General features: G+C 52.3%; 1 protein-coding gene across 1 annotated transcript in view; it reads left to right on the plus strand.

Annotated features, from left to right (window-relative positions):
* ARHGAP26 (Rho GTPase activating protein 26) overlaps positions 1 to 21,323 on the plus strand; it is a 137,840-nt gene extending 116,517 nt beyond the window's left edge. The window contains exons 21-23 of the mRNA XM_074156467.1: positions 13,522 to 13,632; positions 16,245 to 16,336; positions 20,488 to 21,323. Coding sequence (XP_074012568.1) covers positions 13,522 to 13,632; positions 16,245 to 16,336; positions 20,488 to 20,576 — 292 coding nt within the window. The 3' untranslated portion in view covers positions 20,577 to 21,323. The remainder of the gene's footprint in view (positions 1 to 13,521; positions 13,633 to 16,244; positions 16,337 to 20,487) is intronic.
* Positions 21,324 to 21,769: the final 446 nt, after the last annotated feature.

A 21,769-nucleotide genomic window follows, 5' to 3' on the forward strand; every position in this document is an offset into this window, starting at 1 on the left:
ATTAATTGCAAGGCTTTGGGCAAAACAAAGCTGTTACTTCTTCCTTCCACCGCATTGTGGCCGGCTGGCCAGGAGCCACCATGGCTCCGGAGAAAGCCAAGAGCCGGGAGAGGCGTTGGCGGGGCCAGTGGCTCGGGGCTGGGGTCCACCCGGGACCCTCCTCTGCCGCCGCCGGTCCTCGCTGCCCTTCCTCGGGGGGATTAAAGCCCTGAGCGGTGCCTCTCGGGTGGCTGCTCAGGCCGGAGAGAAGCCTCCTCCGCCAGCCCTGCTCTGTGCCGCCACAGACCCCGAAACCCTGGGCTTTTGCCTAATCTGGGCTTTAATCGCGAAGGTCGGCCTCAAGGGGCGGTTCCTCTGGCTGCCGAACAAAAAAAAAAGGCATTTTTTAGGGATTAGGTAAAATCTCAATAATCATGGCTCCTCCGGAAGAGCCTTATCTAAATTTCTTTTTAAGAGGAGCAGACCTGTTCCCGACTGCGGTCGTACCGTGGCACTGGGGGTTTCACCCTCGGTGTTTGTGGTCCCAGTGGGGTCGGGGTGGCCCAGGGATGGTGGGACGGTTGTCCTGGGTTGTTCCCAACCCCGGGTCCCCAGGGAAATTGCTGCTCGAAGCGTTGCCTTCCAAGCAGTGTCATGATACGCAATTATTTTTTCTTTCCCTCCCTCCTGGTGGGGCTGGTTGGGTTTTGCATCTTTTCCGTCTCCTGCCAGAGGTGCAAGGTGATGCCACGATGCCCGCAGAGATGGAGAAGGGCCCTGGGACACCCCTGAAGATCTGCACCTCATCCTGGCTAGAGGAGCAGAGGTTCTCAGCCATGAAACTGCCCCTTAGCAGCAGAACATCAACCTGCATTTGACGCAGATTGGGGTGAAGTTCCCCCAAATGCGATGGTTTCCTCCCCTGTTCGGGGTCATGGGAAATAGTCAAAGGTTACGAGAGCAAGACTGGGGACATCACAGAAAAAATGAAGTGTGAGGTTTTGTGCCAGGCAGAACACCAAGTTCGCTGCAGAGGCTGGTGGTGATGGCTCTGCAGTGTGGGCTGGGACCTGGGGAGAGTGGAAAATGCCAAATTTCTGCAACAAAAAAGCAGATATTTCAGCCAGCAAAGGCAGTTTCCCACTCCGGTTATCTGCCGGGGGACCCAGGGGTGTTTCTCCGCACCAGGCAAGGCAGGGGGATTTCAGCAGGCGTCTCTGGGGTGCCTTGCATTTTGTATTTTAGATGTGGGGTTGGCTTCGTGCTCAAGGGGATTAGAGATTATTTACAGTTTAAACCAGAAACTGCCTATCTCCCAGTTTTCTTATTTGAGAAAAGATCCTAAAATTCCCAGTCTGTTGCTTGGCTTATTCCAGATGACATAATTTTCAAAATATCTTATGACTCTTTTTTTTTTTTTTCTCTCTTTGGTGCAGACTGTTGTAAGGGTGTCTGTATGTTTGTTTTTTCTGAGGCAGTTTTAACTTGTGAGTCCCAGATTGTGCCTGCAGCCTGAAAGCTCCATAAACTTCAGTGATTCAAGGGTCTGGCAAACATCTTCAAACCTGTTCCGTGCAGAGCACAAGCAGCGTACTCAGTAGACTCTGCAGATAAATATACTCAAAGCTCAGTTGCTGATGGCAATACATTTTAAACCTTGCATATAAATACATATATATTTATTTTTTTTCATAATTCTTTCCTATGTCATGCTTAAATAATCCTGGATTTATTTTTGAAGCATCTGTATGCTTCAAAAGGTAAGAAGCATAAGGTATTTTGAGATCCATGAAAAAGAGCGATGCTTGTAGGCCATGGGAGCTGTGATCTTGTTTGGGGAGGGCAGAGGGAAATGACAAACTTCCATCTGATATTTCAGGCTGTTTGGCCGAGAGGAAAAGTCCAGCGCTGAAGGGCCGCCAGCTCCCCCGGCACCTCTCCTCCTTGCTTTGGGCTCACAGAAGGAAAAGGTCAAAGCTGGATGGTTTATCTGTTTTTCTGCTGTGTGGGCTTTTCATATCCCCCAGAGTTTGGCATAACAAGTTCTCAGAGCCTTAGCTCTTTCACTTCTCAGTTGGCTCTTGGTCTAGAAACTTTCCGCAAATTGAACTTGAAAATTAAGCCAAATATTCTCATAAAATAAGTCTCCAGTTCTGTGGCTAACCCCATGTGAACTAGTAGTCAGACGTCAAAATATTTTCTACGGGCTCATCCGTTAAAACAAAGGTAATTTGTCAGGCGAAGGGCCCTTTTCCTAACGGGTCCAGGCGCCTGTTTGCCCTTTCTCGGCAGGAGTGAGTTATGGGGGGCTTGAAATCTGCTGCTTCAGTGTTCCCACGGGTCTGCTCCTCCTGGGGTGGATGGACGGATGGATGGACAGACAGCCTTTTCAGAGTCTGACTCCCACCACCCGCAGCTCTTCCCAGCGCAGGCTCTCGGGAGACTTTGGAGAAGCTGCTGCCTTTGAACAGCACCGCTCCGTTTGTCTGATCTGCTCTGGGAACATCTAAGGGTGCTTCTCAGCAAACTGAATTAAATTAGATCCCCCTCCAAGAGAGCTAAACAAGCGCCTTAAACTTCAGCGGCTTAAAAGGCAGCTTTCTTGAAAGCCCGGGAAAGAAAATACGGACATTGCACTTTCATTGCTTTCTTAATTCATGTAATTAGTGTGGAGATAGACGCATAGCAGTATTTTCTTCAAAGAAACTGCTTCAGACAAATATTGGCTAATGGAAATTTTACTTTCAAATAAAGCCGTATTTGAAAATACATTAAGGCCATTGTGGGGAAATGGATGCAGGAATCAAAGATGCTACAACAAAGCCTTCCCTGGGGCAGCAGCAGAACAGGCTGTATTTTGTCAGGAGCTGATGTGCAGATCTCAGACTCGCTGCCCAGTCCTTTCTTTTTGGCTTTCTCCTCTCTGTCCCCCTCCTCCAGAACCCTTTGATTTCGGGTCCTGGGGTGCGTTTTGCTCCGTGGCTGCCGTGCAGCGCCCGCTCAGCCCCCGCATCCCAGCTCCGCGTCCGTCCTCCCCCCCTGGCTCACTCTGCATCGGAGTTTTCTTTTGGGCAGCATCTCTCAAGCATCAGCCTCGCCAAAATTTTTATTGAGACTGCTGAAAGTGCAATGATAGTAAATTAGGTCTTTCTGCCACCTATAAATGTCGCCACAGTCAAAATATTTTAAAGAAACGGCCGAACGCATTCTTTGGTTCCTCTCTCTGCAGGCAGGTTTAATTCAGAGCCGAGGATGTAGCCTAGACTCTGCCTTGTGAAAGCCTTTTGACGAATGTGGGAGTGCTTTCCGACGGCAGTGCTGGTTTCCAGCCGTACCACACAGGCACTGAAAATGCTGAAAACGTCCCAAAGCTCCCCGGTCGCCCGGCAGCCAGGGCTGTGAATGGGCCGGGGCGGGCGCGTGAGCGGGGTTCAGATGGGGACCACCTCAGGGGCGGCCCCCCCTCTTCCCTCCTCCCCCCGCGATCCGATTTCCCAGCAAAAAGCCGACAATTCCCCCCCCCCAGCCCCGAAAGGGGCAGGAGGCAAACAGGGCTGCTGGCTCACAAAGACATCCTGTCTCCCTCTGAAAGAAGATCCTTGTGCCTAATTAACTTCATAAATTAGCTGGGGCTGTAACGCCACCACTTCAGCCTAAAACGGAGGTAACCCAATCTCCCCCGTCCTTTCTGCCGCCGTAAGGGATCCCGCCGGCCGATTAATTTGCCCTGGTCCCCTTCCCGTCCAGCTGCGCCGTGGCCGTGCCCAGGCGGCTCTGCAGACACTGTTGACAGGGCTGTGCTAAGCTGGGAAATTATCAGTAGCATAAGAACCGCCGCCAATTATCCGCCCGCCCCCGCACACTGGCATCGCTCCCCCTGCCTCGGCCCCCCGGCTGCCGGCACCTGGCCACGGTGGCAGCGGTCCCTGGCGAGACCGGCCGGGTTGGAAGCCACCCGCAGGTCCCTGGCTGGCTTCGCCGGGTGGTGGGGAAGGAAATCACGCTGCGGGGGCGGGGGGGAAGGAGCAGTGTCGCATCTTTTGTTGTTGTCTGCACCCGCACTTGGAAAAACACAAACTCTGCAGAGAACGGGGCTTTGAGCATCCTGGTGTGGTGGGAGGTGTCCCTGCCCAGGGCAGGGGGTGGGACTGGATGGGCTTTAAGGTCCCTTCCCACCCAAACCACTCCAGGATTCTATGAAAAAATCGCCCACGCTCCCTGAGTGCTCTGCTGTGATTTGGAGGAGGTGCCTTGGTCGGGCAGGGCCGGTGCAGGGACGTTCACCTGAGCTTGAAGACCAAGAGGTCTCTGTCTGACAAAGCTGAGGCTGAGCCTGAGCTGTGCCTTGAGGACCCCAGGGGGGTTGGGGCTCTTCCAGCCCGTGCTCCTTCTTCAAACAACATCGCCAACTAATCAGCTCTGTCCAGAATATCCGTAGCTTTTAAGTATGGCAGCCCAAGGGACTTAAAATTATGTGTCTTTCTGCAGATTTAGTTGTGTTTGATGTGAGAAAAAGTGTTTTTCAGATCTCTCACAAGAGCCAGGCTCTTCCGCGTGTCATGGTGTCATACTAAGGTGATACGAGCGCCCGCGGTCTCCATCCTCGGAGGTTTCCAAGTGCCGGTGGATCCTCCTGCCCCAGTCTCAGCCACCCCGGCTTGAGCAGGAGGTTGGGCCAGGGACCTCCCGGGGTCCTCCCTGGACACCTCGGGGGCTCCGGGCACAGCCGTGGGAGCGGGGACACTCGGAGTCTTACAAAGAGCAGTGAAAAAGTAGCCAACCAAAAAAAGAAGTGAATTGAGTGTATTGATGCTCACTGTATTTGATGAATGGGAAGGGAGACGAGGCTCCGTTTGCGGCTGGATGGCAGGCAGAGGAGCTGAGGTCGGGCCAGTAAACTGGGAGGGTTGGACTGGGCTGCACTGGGAGGGGTCGTGCAACTGGAGGAGGAGGAGGATTTTGCCAATGAGGCAAAAATGTTATTACAAAGTTTGGGCTTTTCAAGTGAAAAAAAAAAAAAAGATAAAAAAAGAAAAGAACAAAACCGGATCTTCTCTTGATAAATATGATCAAATTGGATCCGTTCAGTATTGTAGTGATGGGATTTTGGAGTGAAATGTTCTGATCAGCCCTCTGTAACTGGGGCTTACAGAATACTTGCAAAACAAAGCTGTACAAGAACAAATATACAAAAGGAAATCAGGCAAATCAAGTAAATGCATAAAATTATTATGCGGTGACTTTACTCACCCATTATTCTCAAATCACTTTTACAAGCCAAAATAATCCTCATTGTTTTTCCCAACGCGTATGACTTCTGTGGGCAGGTGTTAGCTCTTTACACTGCGTGAGGAGTATTTGCACAATACAAAAATAAGAGTTTTTAGCTTGTGGTGTTGATGAAGGCTTAAATAAACGCCCTTTGTTTTTTGTTAGGATTTGGGTCTGGAAAGGGCCTTCTCTGGAATTATGCGAGGCAGATTGCTTAGCCAGGAATGGATTTTTTACGGTGCGGAGCAGCTTTTCTGACCATTTCCAGAAATTGCTTAAAAACTCAAAGAAACTTTTCTTCCTTCAGAGAGCGGACAGTAACAGCGTGGGGGGTGGGCTGCTGCTGCCCGTCCCATGATGCCGGACCTCTGTGGCTATTTGCAGGACTTTATTTTGGGGGGGGGGGCGGGGGGGTGGGTCTCACGTTTAGAGTCTGTGTGTGGGTCACTGTTCCTGCAGCTCCCACTGCCCCCGGGCACCCTCTGCTGCGTAAGGAGCTGCTTTTATGGTTGGCAAACCCCATGGACCAGCGAGGCAGGGCTGCCCCCCGCGCAGGAGGTGTTTACCTCAAATATTTGATCCTCCAAAACACCCGCCCCCCCCGCCTCGCCCACCCCGAGCTGATCTGGTAGCTGTGATCCCCCAGGGAACTTGAATTACCTTCGTTTTCCAAGAATCCCATACGGTTGCCGGTGTGGCAGATGGGAGAATTTTCTTTTTCTGGGGGACATAAGATGGCAGTGGATTGAACGCCAGAGAAAAATGATAGGTTTCTGGGGACTGTTGAGTTCTCCTTAATTGTGAATACAATTTGTTGGTGACTAATGCAGCCAGACTTGCAGAATTACCTCATGTGTTAGAAGCAGTGGCGCGGTGGAAAAGATGTGACTAAGATGCTGGCTCCTGATTTACCAACACTTCCCTCCGAAACTGTTGTTTGGCTTCCTACTGGCACATTACAACTTCTCTATTAATAATTAAGAGATTTAATACGGTTTGAAAGCATTTGCTTCAACATAAAAATCTGCCAGCTTGATTTTCAGTCTGCCGAGAGCCTTTTGAGCAGCAAGGGAGCAGGGAGGGGGTTATTAATGGAGCAGAAAATACAGCTGCTGAGCAGACGGTGGAGCCAGGCAGAAGGTGTCACGTCCAGGCTGGGTGCTGGGAAGGACCCAGAGACGCCTTAGCGTGGACCCGTGGTTGCCCCCGTCCCACTGCCCTGCCCCAGTTCTCCTATTTCCAGTGCTGGTATGACGTTTCTGTAACGAAGAGCGGTGACTGATGGGTTGGTAACCTGCTAGTGATGCTGCAAATTGTCTGTTATAAATGACTGCTAATGAAATGCTGTTCCGTATTAAGATGGCACGATGCTCCCATCGCCCAGATCCCACCCGATGGGGAGGACACCCACCCGCCAGCCCGGCGAGCTTCCTTTCCCCAGTGCCTCCAGCGCTTCCTCATGCTGAAAACGCACCCATTGCTGATTCTTTGCTTATTCATTCAGCCTCTCTCCAGCATTAACACCAGTCTCTCAGCTTCACACCACAAGGCTCTACCAAAGCAGCAAGGTCATTGCATCCCTTTGAAACGTCAAGCATCATCTTGTTCGTATTTGGAAATGGAAATGTCTATTAAGTGGGACAACAAAAACTCCAGCTCTCCTTCCCAAAGTCAGAACTCTTCCCATTCTCTCTTTTATTCAAGTGGAAAAACTTTTAGATTGTTCATGAAATTACTAAAGCAGGGAAATATTTCTACATGTGGGCAATAAGCCAAGCAGCAAAGTGACAGGACAAGCCAATGTGCTGGGTATCTTCAGCATTGCAAAGAGGGACACGTCCATATTATCCAAAAGAAGATCCTGTAATCTGGCTTACGGAGACAGAGGAGCTAAGAAATGGAGATGTGGGAAAGTCCATGCTGAGGAAGTTGAACTTTCCTGGACCTGTTTGGTCAGGGGATGTTGACCACAGTGAATTTTGGCTGCTTATTTTCCTAAGCATGTCATGATTTTCCACCTGAATGATTGTACAGCAAGATGACTCCTGAGAGAGTAGCAGCGGAGAGAGTTTTAGCATCATTTTTCTTGCACTTAAAATGCCAAACAGAGGAAGAACCCAGCCCACGTGAAGCCCCGTGAGGTAATGGTCATGCCTGGGGTCGCGTGTGGTGCCATCACTAACCTGCAGCACGGCCAGAGCCTGGGAACCGCTTGCTTGAGCCCATCCATCTGCACGCCGAGCTTTGCTGGGACGGGCAGCGTTGCATGAACTTCGTGAGCTTCTTATCTCAAGGCTGCCTCCCATCTCACTCCACCAACAGAGCCATGCCGCTGGTCAGCTGCAGTCTTGGTCTTGTGTTAGCAGAGGTTAAGTGCCCTGGCATTAAATGATGCTATAATCTTTTTTTTTCTGGTTAGCTTTGAGAAGAGCCCTATGTTCTACAGCTTTGTTTTATAGGAACGGATCAGGAGATAAAGGGTTGGGTGGTTCTTGATGCATTTTAATGCAGTCAGGTATCCACAATGTCAGAATGGGAATATTGTTATTTATTCTTGAGGTGATTTCATGAAAGGGCTTTAACTCCTCAGGAGACTATGCCCATTCATGGCTGTTAGATGTTGAGATAGCCCCGAGTTCCACAAAAAACAAACAGCAAGTTGTAAACATTTTTGAAGTGGAACTGGTGTCCTCTCTGCCAGGAGAACAGAGCAGCAGAAGTTGTCTGGAAACCCTGCTGAGAATGACTCCTCAGACCTGTAAATGCCTTGAGGACCTGAGCTGGGTAGAGAAAGCGCCAGAGGCAGCCTGGGGAGGGACATCGCAGAGCAAGAGGAGTTGAAAAGAGGCAGGTTATGAGAAGGGACTAGAAAAGAGATTTTTTTTTTAGCTACAGCAACTGGAGACCAGAGTCTGGAAACAAGAATTGCTGCTTTTTTTCACATGTTCGGGCAGCAAACCCCAGATGAGACCGGGACAGGCGGTGTGTGCAGCAGGCACGGGAGGCGGGGAGGAGGAGTTCACTTCTAAAGACATTCCTAGATACGTGAGTTGGCTGGAAGAGTGGGATTGCCAAGGGCAGTTGACGGCACAGGGGGGCTGACGGCGGCCACACAACGTCCTCCCGCACCCTGTCCCGGGCGGTGGAACCTCCTCCCTGGGCTGCGGGTCCCGGGGGCTGCTTCCGAGGGGCACGGACCGGCAGGAGAGGCAAAAGCCTCGGGACGTGCTGGGCTACGGACTGGTGGAGTTCCCACTGCTGCTTCTCCCGGGGAAAAGTCCATACCTGCCCCTGAAGAATCTGATTTTAGCCACTTCTGTGTTTCCTTCTTCTGGTATTTTTGGTTCTTAGCATTTTTTCTCTCTGTTTTGTTTCCCACTGTGCACCCAGCAGGAAGAGCCCCTCGCAAAGTCCTCCAGAGTAAGAAGAAGGAAAACAAAACAAAACAAAACAAAAAACCAAAAAAAAAAAGGTCCAGATGACATTTGCTTTCTGCAGGCAGAACTGAAAGCGGGCAGCAGCCAACATTTCCCCAAAGCCTCTCACCACCTCTGCTCTTGCCGTGAGAAACAGAAAGGAAATTGGATCCTACAAGAAAACCGTTTTCCAAAATGCAGAGACCTCAGAACAGGCCGTTCGCTCGTGGGCACTGACTTTTCCGGCGAGGCAGGACTCGGGTCTGGCAATCACATAAGCTCAGAAAGGTGATACTCGAGCAGTATCTTTGAAAATAAATACCTGTGTTTCACGGAAGGGAGATGAACCCTTCGTGCACATCGAGCCCCCGGAGCCCGTAGGTGCCAGGAGGACCAGCTCAGGTCGGGTCCTGCAACATCCATCCGTTCTTCTTGAGGAACTGTGGTGGGAAGACTGGCGGAGCAGGACGGCGAGGCTGCCCAGGGGCGGTTCCGTCATCGCAGGACCACATTCATCTCCTCCGGGACCAACCCGATTGAAACAGGATGGTCCTCATGCTTAAAAATCCACACGCTGTCATTAGTTAATAGTTCTCTCCATTGTTTTGGTGGGCACAAAAAATGTTTTCGTTGCCACCGAGGATCCAAAGGCACCAAAATCCTGCTCCATATTATCGATAGCTTCTTAGATAGAGGCCGGCCCGAGTGCCGGTTCTTGCTGTAAGGCTTTTTTACTGCAAAATCCCAGAAATAACTCTCTTCTCTGAGAATCGCATTGATTGCATTATGCAGTGTAATTAGTGTAGCAGACGGTGCAGTTGGTGGAGCGATGACAGAGCTGACTTTACGAGTAGCGAGAGCTGCATTCCTTTAAAATGATTTCATCTCAAAAACTGCGTTGGGAATTTCTAGTCCCGGAGCGCTGGGTGGTGGGATATTCCTTCCGTCGCGCAGCAAGGAGGACCTGGGGTCAGTAGTGGAGGTGATGGCCATCGTAGGAGATGTCCTCATGCACCCGGAGCTCGCTGCCCGCAGAGGCGGTGGCAGCTACGTCAGGAGGGCTCCAGGTGTTGGTGGCCACTCTCAGCGGGCACAAGCCCGGCCAGGTTTTGGTCGCCATCTCATCACCCCCTTCAAGGCCCACCTTGACCATGGGCCAAGCTTCTCTTTGAGAAAGGCGTTGCTGTGCCATTCGTTTGCTCTCTCCTACCCCAGTGCGGGGCCTTTGTGTCCCATTAGATACTGCTGCCTGCTGGATTTCGAACCAGTGAGAAGATGGGCTGATGGCTGGAGGTGTCTCTAAGGTGTCCTAGGACTCATCCTGCCCCTGCAGGGGGCAGAGGGTTCAGTGGAAAGGAACCTCCGCTGGAGCTGGGTCTGCTTCCCAAGGCAACACTCCTTCCCTACAGAAAATCCATGCACGGAGCAGGTAACGTGCATTTGGTGCTTTTTTAGTCACCAGGGTGGAGGAGGCTACTTGAATGGTGAGAGGCCATGGTAAGATGAAAGGCACACCTAGCAGGTCCTCTGCCTTCCAGGGGATAAACCCATGCATTCATGTTCTAATGGCCTTGCAGAGATCTAGCATCTTGGAGGCTCGTTATAGTATCTTAGCTGTGTAGAGCCAGAGAACGCTGCATACAGGTGTTATAACCAGTGGGCTCTGCCTTCCTAAATACTGGTTCCTCTTGCAATACTAACAGTGAAGGACATGGTCTCCTTCCTGCTGCCCGGAGGAGAGCGCTCTCCATGTCTTCAAATGCATCTAACATGCTCTCTCCATTAGAGGGCAGAAGCATGCTTATGCACTGACAAAATAAAGCAAAATTACCTGTCCTATGTGCTATACAGCTTGTTGTGTTAAGGGAAGGTAGGACATCATCACGAATGGCCAGACAACTACCCCTGCTAGAAGGAGAAAGAAGCAACCAGAACTGGTGCTTTAAGGGTTAATTCCTGCGATTTTGGGCTAACTTGGTGGTCTTTGCAGCACCTCCTTCTGTTTAAAGTTGGAAATAGATTTAATATATGGTAAGTACCAATGTCTAACAGATTTGTTAAAGACTAGGTAATACAGGTAATTGCTCATTTTTCAAAAGACTGACAATTTTGAGGATAAAAAAACACAAAAAGGGTTGTTTTTAAATAGCGACAATTATTAGGAGAACATTTTGAGGATTTCTGTTAATAGTCTGCCTGTGAACGTTCCCTGTTTTACAGCTGTGATGCACTGCTGTATCCCATTTCTATACGCATGTAATCCTCTGTCCTAATAAAGGTATTGTCCATAATTGCAAGGGGAAATCATTGGTTTCTGTTGAATCCAGTGACACATCATCTGCGTGGGGTGAAGAAGCCAAGAGTTTGGCCTTAGGCAGATAGGGACCTCAGAGGAGCCCAAGCCAACAATTTAACCTTCTTCAGTGTCCTCTAGGTGCCATTGCGGTGGTGATATTTATGACGTGGGCACTTTCCCCCTAGAAATTGGACCAAATCCACAGATCTATCCTTTCAATTTTGAGTTGTCACCATCAGAGAATGCCAGAGAGCACCGGCTGCCAGCTTCGCTCGCACGGAAGGGCACGCAGGAGCCACCGGCCAGAGCCACCGGTCTCTTGGCCAGTGCTGGCCCTGGTGGAAGACCCAGGTAGCCCGAGCTGAGCCTGGTGCGGGCGAGGAAGGCTTCAAGGGGTTGGTGGCACAGGCTCATGACCTGGAGGGAAACTGGTGTGCCAAGAGTGACATTTTAGTCTAAAGCTGCTAAATTCTAACTCAAACTGAAAGGAAAAAAATTACAAGGGAAGACAAAATTCAAGATTAATCATAAATATTTCCTGGAGACCCTCTTGGATGTTGGGGGAGGTTGGTTCTTTTTGTTCTAAATGATAGAGGTTGAGGTTTTACATTCAGCTTGAAATGGAAGAAAAATGTTTGTGATATTCTCTTCTCTGTTAATACAAGAAACATTTCATTCTGGGCCTAAGGAGCAGAAGCTGAAGGGGCTTAAACAATGATCTTCCTCCATTGTGATCTAACAGGTATTGAATGATCATCGGGTCATCCCATTACCCTTTTTACAGAGATTTCATCTTTTTATTAAAGGTTTAAGAGGCAGCACTGGCTCCCCTGGGTGCTGCCCACGCTTCGTCCCTCTGTGCGTGTGCTGGCGCTGCCCATTTCGATCGTTTTGGAGGGGAAGGGGTTACTTTTATCCTTTTTGGAGATTGGGGTTTTTTTTCCAAGGTGGCTACTAGTCCAAGCCATGCTCCTCAGGAGGCTTCTCCCCGAGCGTGAAGGAAGCACATCACTGCCCAGCGCACGGTGACAGGAGGAAATCTGAGTTAAACATTTCTAGAAGAGATTTTTATAATCCCGGACGGGTATTTGGAACATGTTATATTTACAGCCTGGAGCTGAGAGGGAGGGCTCTGCCTTTCCCTCCCCCTCGTAGTTACCCTGCTGCTGTCAGGAAGCAGCTCAGTAACTTCATCCCCTTCCCCTCAGAGAAATGCCCGTTCCCCGGGACGGGGGAGAAGAGAAGAAGCCTCTGGCATGCGGTTAGTCCTGGTGCAGCCCTTTCATTCCCTCCAACATCCATGTGCTCTGGTGCGACCCGTAGATCCCCGTTACTGCAGGGCTGAGGCTTTCCCACATGCTCTGGAGCCTCCCCCACCCCCCCGTATCCCTTCTTTTCCCATTGCCTCAGGAGCCTCCAGCTCGGGGATGGGGATGGCCCAGGGGTTGCCTGTGGGGTCTCACCCTACCCACACCTCATCTTAGAACCTTGTGATCAGAGGTACCATCCCTCTCTCAGGGAAAAAACCATAAATCATGTTGCTTTTACAAAACTTCTTGGTTTTACAGAGGCATTCTCAGTAGGGAGAGGTTTTTCTGGTGTTTTATCAGGGACGGAGGTTACAATCTGATAGAGAATACGGATGAGTCCATAAGCATGGAAACAGTAGAAGATGAATCAGACTCAAATTGGTGTTTCAGTACAATAATTGCTTTTTTGGTGAACCTGAGAGTGACCTAAATCAAACAGTTCCGAAGGAACCAAACACTTCTTGCTTGACTTCTGCATGCATTTACTAGTTCAGTAACTTGATTCAGTTTCAGTTGACAGCCGTAGCTGAAACGTGAGGAATCAAGGGCAGTTTGCATGAGGGGAAAAAGAGTTCTTCGATGTAAAATGTGGAAAAAACCAAATTAATTAAGTTTTTATAGTGCTGAACTCATAAGCACGGCCAGAGCCACGGTTACCTTGATGGGAGGTGTTTAAATGACCTGGGATCCCAGCACAGCCCTCGGGTGCTGCTGGCCCTGGTGTGCTGGACTGGTATGGGATGGAAACACCAGCCCTGGCCGGCTCCGTCCTGGAGATAAGGAGCTGCTTCAGACTCCCGGTCCCTTCTGGTTGGAAGTGCAAACAGGAGGTCGTGGCTGGGTACCATGGATCAGGGCCCAGACTGACACCGCGACAACTGACGTACAGAAGGGGGATGGAGGCTGCTCACAGGCATCATTAACCTCCAGAAATACCGTCAGGCATTGCTGGCAGCAGTGGGGGGAATAAAACAAGGCAGGTAAGTGGCTGGGCTGCCAGTGGCGAGACAGCCCTTCTCCGCACACGCGATGTGGGGCTCAGTTGGAAGATCCAGCTCTTGTTGTCCAGAGAAATGCAGATCTGGCCTTGAAACATTTCCCAAGGTCTTGGCACTTCATTTCGTAGCTGTGTCTCATGCTCTGAATATTCCCAAGGCACTCGCTATCGTCGGATGTCGTCTGACTGTCTCTTGGTTACTGTTTGTTTCTGTGGTTGCACGTTGATAAGGTATCTGGTTATGTCTTGCAGCCCTCAGAATCCAAGCCCAACGTCACCCCTCTCACCGTCCTGGCCCATGTTCTCCGCGCCATCAAGTCCTATGCCCACCTCCTCTACGTCCAGCGACTCATCCCCCATCAGGTCTGTTGCAGAACTCGCTTTGCTTGTTGTTGCTTTTGCTATTTTCTGTTTTAATTTACTCGGTTTTCCCCCACTTCGCTTTCCTTTTCCCTTTGCATCCTGCGCAAGCTCCCCCAGTATCTGCACTCAGCAAGAGCGGAGCTTTCAAAGGTCTCCTGCCCCAGGGGAGACCCTTTGAACCCCGCGTTGAGCCCCCCGGGAGGTCACACTCGCGGTGCTCGGTGGTTTCTGTGGGTTTTCCCGGCCAGTTCAGCTCCCGCGGTTCGCTTTGCTCCTCCTGGAGACAGGTAAGACGGGTGCTGCCTTCCCGGCTGCCGCGAGGGGTAACGAGCCTTTGTAAAACGCTGTGATACTTCATTTTCTGACCAATTCCTTTTCTTGTCTGGAACCTGAGGAGGGTAAAGAACATGGGGCAAGACAGACATTTGCCTGCTGGGTGCCCTTTTCTCCAGCGCTTGGGCATCGCTGCGGTAAATCGGTTACAGACGGGCAGAAGACGCCTGGTTACTGGACAGAAGATGTCCAGTGGGCCACTGGAGCAGCACGCCTGGCGGTGCTGGCCACCAGCCCGACGAGCAGGAGGACACGTGTCCCCTCTGTGCCCCCCGAGACGCCACAGCGGGGACGGGCGCTGCCTGGGGGTCCCGTGGCTTTTGGTACCGGGGATGCTGTCGTGCCACGAGCCCACCATGGGCAGCATCCGGGACCTGCGGGTACCGGGGGACGCTCAGGCCAGGGCAGCATCGCCTCTGGGCCATCTGATCCATCTCTGGCCTGTGGAGAAATCCTCGGATGGGGTTTCTCTGCCCTGAGCCCACCCTGGTGCTGTGGAGCAGGAGGATGTCGTCGTCCCCGGTGGATTGTGGCTCCCAGCCCCTCGGCAGGGGCACCCGTCCCTCCTCCCAGGGAGACGTGTCAAACCTGTTTGTTCGTGGCAGGCACAGAGCGAGCTCTTCCCCCGCACCTCCAGCCGTACAAACGCCGCCTGTGCGACGGCTGCCGGCTTGGCAGGGTTATTTATTTGTTTTGCTACGTGTCTGCAGAGGCTGGCAACGGCGTAATGCCATCCAGGCAGCCTTCCTCCTCTGGGGCAGAGAGACTCATCATCCCCTGGACGGCAGGAGGGCAGGTGGGCGAAGCTCCTGAGTGCTTTGCTGGCCTCGTGCCACGCTCGGAGGCACAAACCCAACGAGAGCCGTCGCCGGGGACCAGCGTTTTCCCTGAAATCCCCCCAGGGCTCTGACGGGTGCAGTCGCAGCAGGGGCCACGGGGCTGCAGAAGTCATTTTGGGGGAGAAAAACAACAACTTTAACAATTCCAAGGTAGTAAGCCCAAAAATACCTTTTGTTTTTCATCTGAGAATCTCCTCCATGCACTGGGTGTGAGCGGTGCCTTCCCAGCAGCCAAGGACCCTCTCTGGAGCAGGAGGAGTGTTTGCCCATCCCGGTTTTTAAGTGTTTGGTGGCTGCTCGTGTAGGGCAGCTGGAATTTGGAGAGGGGAGACCTCCCCTTCGGGGCTGTCTGAATGGGAGAACCCGAACCCTTCGCAGCTCCCTTGGTTTGTGGTTTCTGGGTAAAGGCAAACCATTTTTGTGTGCTGCTTCCCCGGGCTCGCTCAGAGAGAATTCAGAAGAAGTTCAAGTCCTCGGAAAGATAAAAGTTGGTGAAAAGGCTGAAGTGGGACATGGTGACGCCTTGTTCCTTACCCCAGCAGCTCCTGGGGGCTCTCCCATCACTTTGCTCGGCTGTACTGGGGTCGGCAGGTTCCACGGGCCAGCACCTGGGCAGGCTTGCTCCGTGACTGTCACTGTCACCGTGGCCTGGCAATGTCCCAGGCGGGACGGGAGGGTGGCTCTGGGTGCCAGGGACAGCTCTGTGTGCCTGCGTGTTGCTGGTGGGCTCTGGAGCTCCTTCCTTTCCTCACTCCGTCTGCTGGCGATTTGCTCCATTTCTGGCTCTCTCTGCTCTAATTCACTCCCCCGCAGCGTGGGCACGCTGGCACTTCCCCACTAAAATCTAATGGTTCTTAAATCTTTTTTATCTCCAGGTACAGCCTCTAAAGAAGCGCAGGAAATTCCTCATGGACCTGCTTGGTTTTCTGTGTTGAAATGCCCTTGCCCAAGTGCTAATTCTTCCTCGCAGAGCTCTCCTCGTGTTTGCAGCCGCGCTGGGAGGGCGCTGGGCTGGGCAGGGAGCGGGGCTGGTGGGCAGTGGGTCGCTGCTGGATCCTGCTGCCCCCAGTTACAGCCCCTCAGAGACCCACAAAACATTTCCAGCTCCCTGATGTCCTCCCATCCAGCACCTGGAGCTCGCCCGGGGACCCCTGGCTCGGGGCTGGGTGGGCACCAGTCCTGGGCTCCGGTCCTGGTGGTGCCCACTGGGCTCAGACTGGGATCTGCAGACTGGGGGCTCATCCCTGAGAGCCTTCAGCCTCCTCTGGTGTCTTCCTCGCTCTTTCCCCGAGCAGCATAACCTCGGACCCTTGCAGAGCAGCAGAGGTCCTTGGACCCCTCTTCGACGTGCACCTCTTACATGCCCCGCTCTGCGACACAGTGCTGTTGTGTGTGAGTGGAGTACTTTTTATACCAATCAATGCTTTCTCTTTTTTGCAGCTCACCGCTGCGGAAAGCCCGGGCTTTGTACGCCTGCAAAGCAGAGCACGACTCGGAGCTCTCCTTCACGGCGGGCACCGTCTTCGATAACGGTGAGTGCTGGACGTGGGGCAGCGCTGGGCAGTGGGTGGGCAGGAGACTCCCCCGTCACCTCAGAATGGACACTCTTCTGTCCCAGCATCTCTCATGGCGTGTAACGTACGTGTGAGATGCTGCAGAGCCAGCGTTAACAGCAACAGGAATAAGGCTACAGAGAAGCACACTTGGCTCTTATTTATTTTAGGGCTGAGTTTTGCAAATTACTGGTTTTCTTCCCGTGACCCAGGGAATGATTTGGACTCTCAGCTCATGGATTTCCCTTCGGTCCTCTGTTTAAGGATGTCGTGGTTTCGGCCGAATTTACCAAAACCGGACCAGCAGATGGCCCTTCCCCCCCCTTCCCCCCCCTAAAAGAGGAGAGAGGAGGAGAAAGAGATAAGGAGATTCAGAAGTTTAGAATGAACTAAACTACTTTAATGCAGAATTAATATTAAAAATAAAGAAGGAAATAATGAAATAGATACAATATATACAAAACCGTATCAAGCTCCCAGGATGACAGTCACAGACTGGACTCAGTGACAAATGGGAACTGGATTCCAGCTCTGGAGTCAGGAACACACGGATCGGGATCAAAGGCAGATGAACAGAGTCCTCTCTGAACATCGGCCATCGCAGGAAGGGGCTGACCCTTTGATCCCTCAGCCTTTATACTGAGCGTGGGGCAGATGGGATGGAATACCCCAGTTGGTCAGGTTTGGGTCACCTCTCCTGTCCGCTCCTCCCCACTGATGTGACCCCTCTATGTTTTTTCCGTTTCCGACCCTCTAAGGGGGCAAATAACGAAATTGGCTGACCTTGGTTGTTATGGCAATAAGTATAAGCAAGGGCCTCCCTGCTCACCATCCCTTGGCATGGAGCACAAACATTGGGCTTATCATTCTGAGAACGAGCAGTTTTCTCCACAATATGCTGTTAATTTCAGAGAGTTAGAGGAGGCCTAGCTAGGATGTAAAGTTACTGAACAGAAAATTGGTTCAGTTTTACTTCAAACCGGGACAAAGGACTATCCCGTTTCCACCACTAGAAGTCCCGTGAAAGAGGAAAGCAGAAATACATGAAACCCAGGCACTAAATCTGAGGTGTATCTTGCCCTACTTACCGTTCCTGTGCTGAAAACAGCTGAGCATCGGCTGTCTTTGGGATCAGTGTGAAAACGGCCTTTTCAAGATCCTAATTTATTTCCTAAGGGGAATAAATCCCAAGGGAGACGTGTAAAATAGGAGGGATGAATAGGTGGGACCCCCTTGTACTCCCCCTGAGATGTCCACTTTGCCACCCCCAGCCTGGGTCAGTGGGTGCCACTCCTGGTCCCCGTCACCACCCTGCCCATCCCCGTGGTGTCCGAGCCACCGACCCAGGGTGACGGGTGTTTTGTCCCCGGCAGTGGAAGTGGCCACACATCCTCAGGGCACGAGGCGATGGCACACGTGGGTGACGGGCTCTCGGTGACCGCGTCCGTCTGGATCAGAGCTGGGTTTCGGCTGGGTTTCGGTTCTTAAGGGGAAGGTGCAGCCTTGCATGGAGGGCGAGCAGAGGTTCTCCAGGCTTGGGAGTACAAAGTGCAGTAGGAAATAAAAGGCATATAAAATAAAGTTTGGCGAGGCAGGGTGTCACCTTTGGGCCGTGCTATGTCAGCGCTGGCCGTGGAGCAGGGACGGTGGCCAGCTCTGACCCCGCTGCCTGCACCGTTTGCCTTCCTGGCAGCTTCCCCGCGCTCCAGCCGGTCCCTGGAGTTCTTCGAGACCTTGCAGTGCACGTCCCAGGGCTTTGCCGCCGCGACACGGCTGTGCCGGGCTGCCCTGCCACACCGCGTCCCTCCCGGGGACACGGACCCTCATTTAATGGAAGGGAGAAGCCGGCGAGCGGCTGCCCTGCACCAGCGTTACCATATACAGCCCATTCCTCGCTGGCCTTCTCGGGAGGAGAGATTAGCTTCCGAATATCAGCACCAGAAATATTCTGTGCCGTTGCCATGATGTTTCACGCAGGAGATGGAAAAGTAGCATGTGCTTGTTGTTTTTTCTCCCTCTGGATGCTGAGAGCTGGAAGAGGTGGGCTCTGGTTAGTCAGATTTTTGGAGATGATGTTAATGAACCCGGATTTTTCTGTTTCCTGCATCAAGGGAAAGAGACCGTGCCCCGTGGAATTAAGCAGCTCTGGTTTAGATATAATCCCAATGTAAAGAGAAGACTTTTTACTACTTTCCAAGTAGTTCTTGGCTTTTATATGTTAAGCATTGTCATTTGGGAAACTGCTACCACATGCACTGGTTTTGCCCTGGGATATGTGAGAATATAGCAGAAAGGGGAAGAGAATGAATACATGCGAATTAAAGAAAATACTTTTCCTAAGCAGCTCCATAGATATCTTATAAATAAACATGGTCTCCCCTTTGGGAGCCCGTGGGAATTAGAGCAGCTAGGAGGGGAACAAGTTTGAATTAAATACATTGTGTTTGCTAGATAAAATCAATGGATTATTCAAGGGAAAAAAATATACAGCATGTTCCAATCACTTAGCAGCGTAGCCGGGTCTCACGTTGGCTGGGGGAAACGGGTTAGGAACAGCACTGCTTGGTAGAAATATTGTTATGATGAAGGGGTTTAACAAAACCCAGCAAAAGCAAATGGATCTTGGCAATAGTTAGAGACAGGTTCTTGTTTGGCTTCAAGGCTCTCTGAGGTTGCACGTGGAAAAGCAGCGTCTCGGTCCAGCTGGGAAGTGGGGATGCTGTGGCCCACACTGAGTGGCACCCGAGGAGTAAATAACTCCATGTTTTGAGAGGTCCAGTTAAACTCCAGAGCATTAGTTACGTGAAGCCTGGATTTTCCAGCAGATCTTGTGCACTTGATAGTTGCGTGCCCTTGATGTGGCGCTAAATGGGAAGGGATGTCCTGGGTCCGTGGGGGCCTGGAATCAGGGAGGGTGAGAGTCACGGGTCAGAGAAGGGATGTTCGTGAGTGTTTTCAATGAGCAATCACCCCTGAAATGGAAAACACCAAATTCTGAAGCAAGGGCCCCCCACCTGAGCTGCTGCTGCTGCCACATACTGAAGTTTTACATCAGGAAAGTTGGGTTACCTTTGGGCTCTAATTCTGTAATAATGAGGTTCTCCTCCCTGTCTGCTCGTGTGCCCTGCTCTGGCTGACACTGCCTGCACAGAAATCAGTGCCTGTCTTTGGGACATAAGTGATTTTTTAAGGCAAAAGCAGTAGCTGGAGCTCACGTGAGTTTTGGTTAAAGCACTTTCCCAGCCCATTTGCTGAGACCGGGGGGCTGAAGACTCAGGGCCGTCTCTGGGCTGCACTCAAGAAGCACCGCCACATTTGTGCTGAAAATGTGAATTTTTCAACACGTTTCGCCCCCCAGCAGCTGAGTGAGGGTGGGCTGGGGCAGGCGGGTGCCGTGGGGAGGGCAGGCACCGTGCCGGTGGGGCAGGGAGCGGGCAAAGGGGGGCTCTCTTTGCTCTCACAGCTGATGCCAGACACCGTGTAGGCGAGCAGAACCCGCAGAGTCACAGAAATAGCTCTGAAATTCCAACCTGGCACTGTTCATCCCGGGGGATGCGGGGAATATTCCTCTGCCCGCATCGGCACAACCCCGGTTCCTGTAAAATCAGCAAATTTTCAGTAGCTGATTGAATAAAGAAGGAGCGTGAGTCTTTTGAGGACTGATCAGATTTCTCGTTTCACAGAAACAAGATCGCGGCGTTTGCCTCCCTGCCCGGCAGCGGCTGCTAAAGCCTCCTCTCCCTCGCCTGGTGCGAGGCCAAGCCGGGACGTGCAGGGTTACGAGGCGATGGAGGTACCCGCCTCCTCTCCAGCTTCAGAGAGATTTTGGCACAAATGTGGTGGAAGTTTTGAGCCCTTTATTTTTTTCTTTTTGTCCCAAATGCTTCACTTGCATCAAAAGTATTGGAAGTATTTGGAAATCCAGTCCGTGGCTGAGCGTGCAGCTCCCTGGGTCCTTCTGCTGGTTCCACTGTGTGGGAAGGCAGAGTCATCCTAGGGCTGAGCAGGAGAGAGCACTTCAGCTTCCCGAGCTCCTTGGCCTATTAGTTTCCTTATTTTAAAACAAACACAAATCAAGAGCCTTGGTCACCCCCTCCTGTATTAACCTGCCTTTTCCTTCTCTCCTCAAGTTCACCCATCCCAGGAGCCTGGCTGGCTGGAAGGGACCCTCAACGGGAAGACGGGATTAATCCCTGAGAACTACGTGGAGTTCCTATAACTCCGGGTGTGAGAAGCACCACTGCTGAGCTTTACATGGTATCCATGGCAGCCGCTGGCAGGAGTCCTGCAGACCATTCTGCTCCTCGCCCCTCTCTGACGCAGGGCGAGGGCTTCCCCGTGTCCGCTGAGATGAGTGTTTGTGTGGATAATTCCCTACGTGTCCCCTCCTGGGGCAGCAATCCCGGGGAGATGGCTCCACTCCTCCAGCCCCGAGCAGAGGCGGGCGATGCCCAAAGCCCACGTCCCCGCTGGGAGCCCTCGCAGCCGTCGAAAACACCCCCCAGGAATGCAGCAGCTCCATGCCGCAGCCCCCGGGCTCCTGCAGACACTGGAGAGCCACCCAGCCTGCCGGTCCCTGCGGAGAGACCCTTGTGAGGAGCATCGGAGGGAGCCCAGGGACCTCCAAGGCATCCTTTGCTCCTGGGCCCTTCCCAGACCTTCCCCAGCCGGAGCAGAGCCAGGAATGACCAGTCCCTTCTCGGGGTGAGGAGCTTTGGGCTGACACCAACCCACGGGCTGTGTCTGCAGCACATCGCATGGGGCTGAGCGTCACTCGGTGGCTGGGGACAGCCCCGGCCAGGGCGGCCATCCCGCCGTGCCCCAGCAGGGCTCTGCTCTCGCAGGCGAGAGCCGGGGGCTCCCTGGGCCGGCCGGGAGCCATCGGGACTCGGCCGGTCTCAGCACGGTGGAGGGGACAATATTTTGGACCAAACCTTTCAAACTTTTTTTTCCTTTTTTTTTCTTTAAAAAAAAAAAAAAGAAAAAAAGCAGATTTAGAATTTTGCGAGGTAACCATCTGTGGTGTGTGCAGGCTGCGCTTCCTTCCTGGAGGGCGAGATGCAGCTCCAGATAAACCCCGCTCCCGCCGTTTGAGTGCCTGCTGGGTGTCTCCGCTTTCCCACGCACGTCGCACAGAGACATCCCTGCTTTCCCCGCTGCCCGGGCCCCTCCTGCGCCGCGCGGGAGCTGCGTTTGCCACTCTCCACCGCTGCTTTTCAGGTGGTCTCCTTGCTTGAAGCCTGGCGTGTAGTCTGTCCGTGCCAAGTCTGTGCAGTACTGGTTGTGCAAGGTAAATTATTTCCATACTCATGGGAGGACGTTTACTGTTGGTGTGACCAACCTAGGGTCTGCGGAACACGAAGGACGAGCCCTTGGGCTCCACCACCCCTGGAGAGGATGCTCCTGCCTCCC

This window comes from Numenius arquata, chromosome 11 (assembly GCF_964106895.1).
Source record: "Numenius arquata chromosome 11, bNumArq3.hap1.1, whole genome shotgun sequence".
NCBI lineage: Eukaryota > Metazoa > Chordata > Aves > Charadriiformes > Scolopacidae > Numenius > Numenius arquata.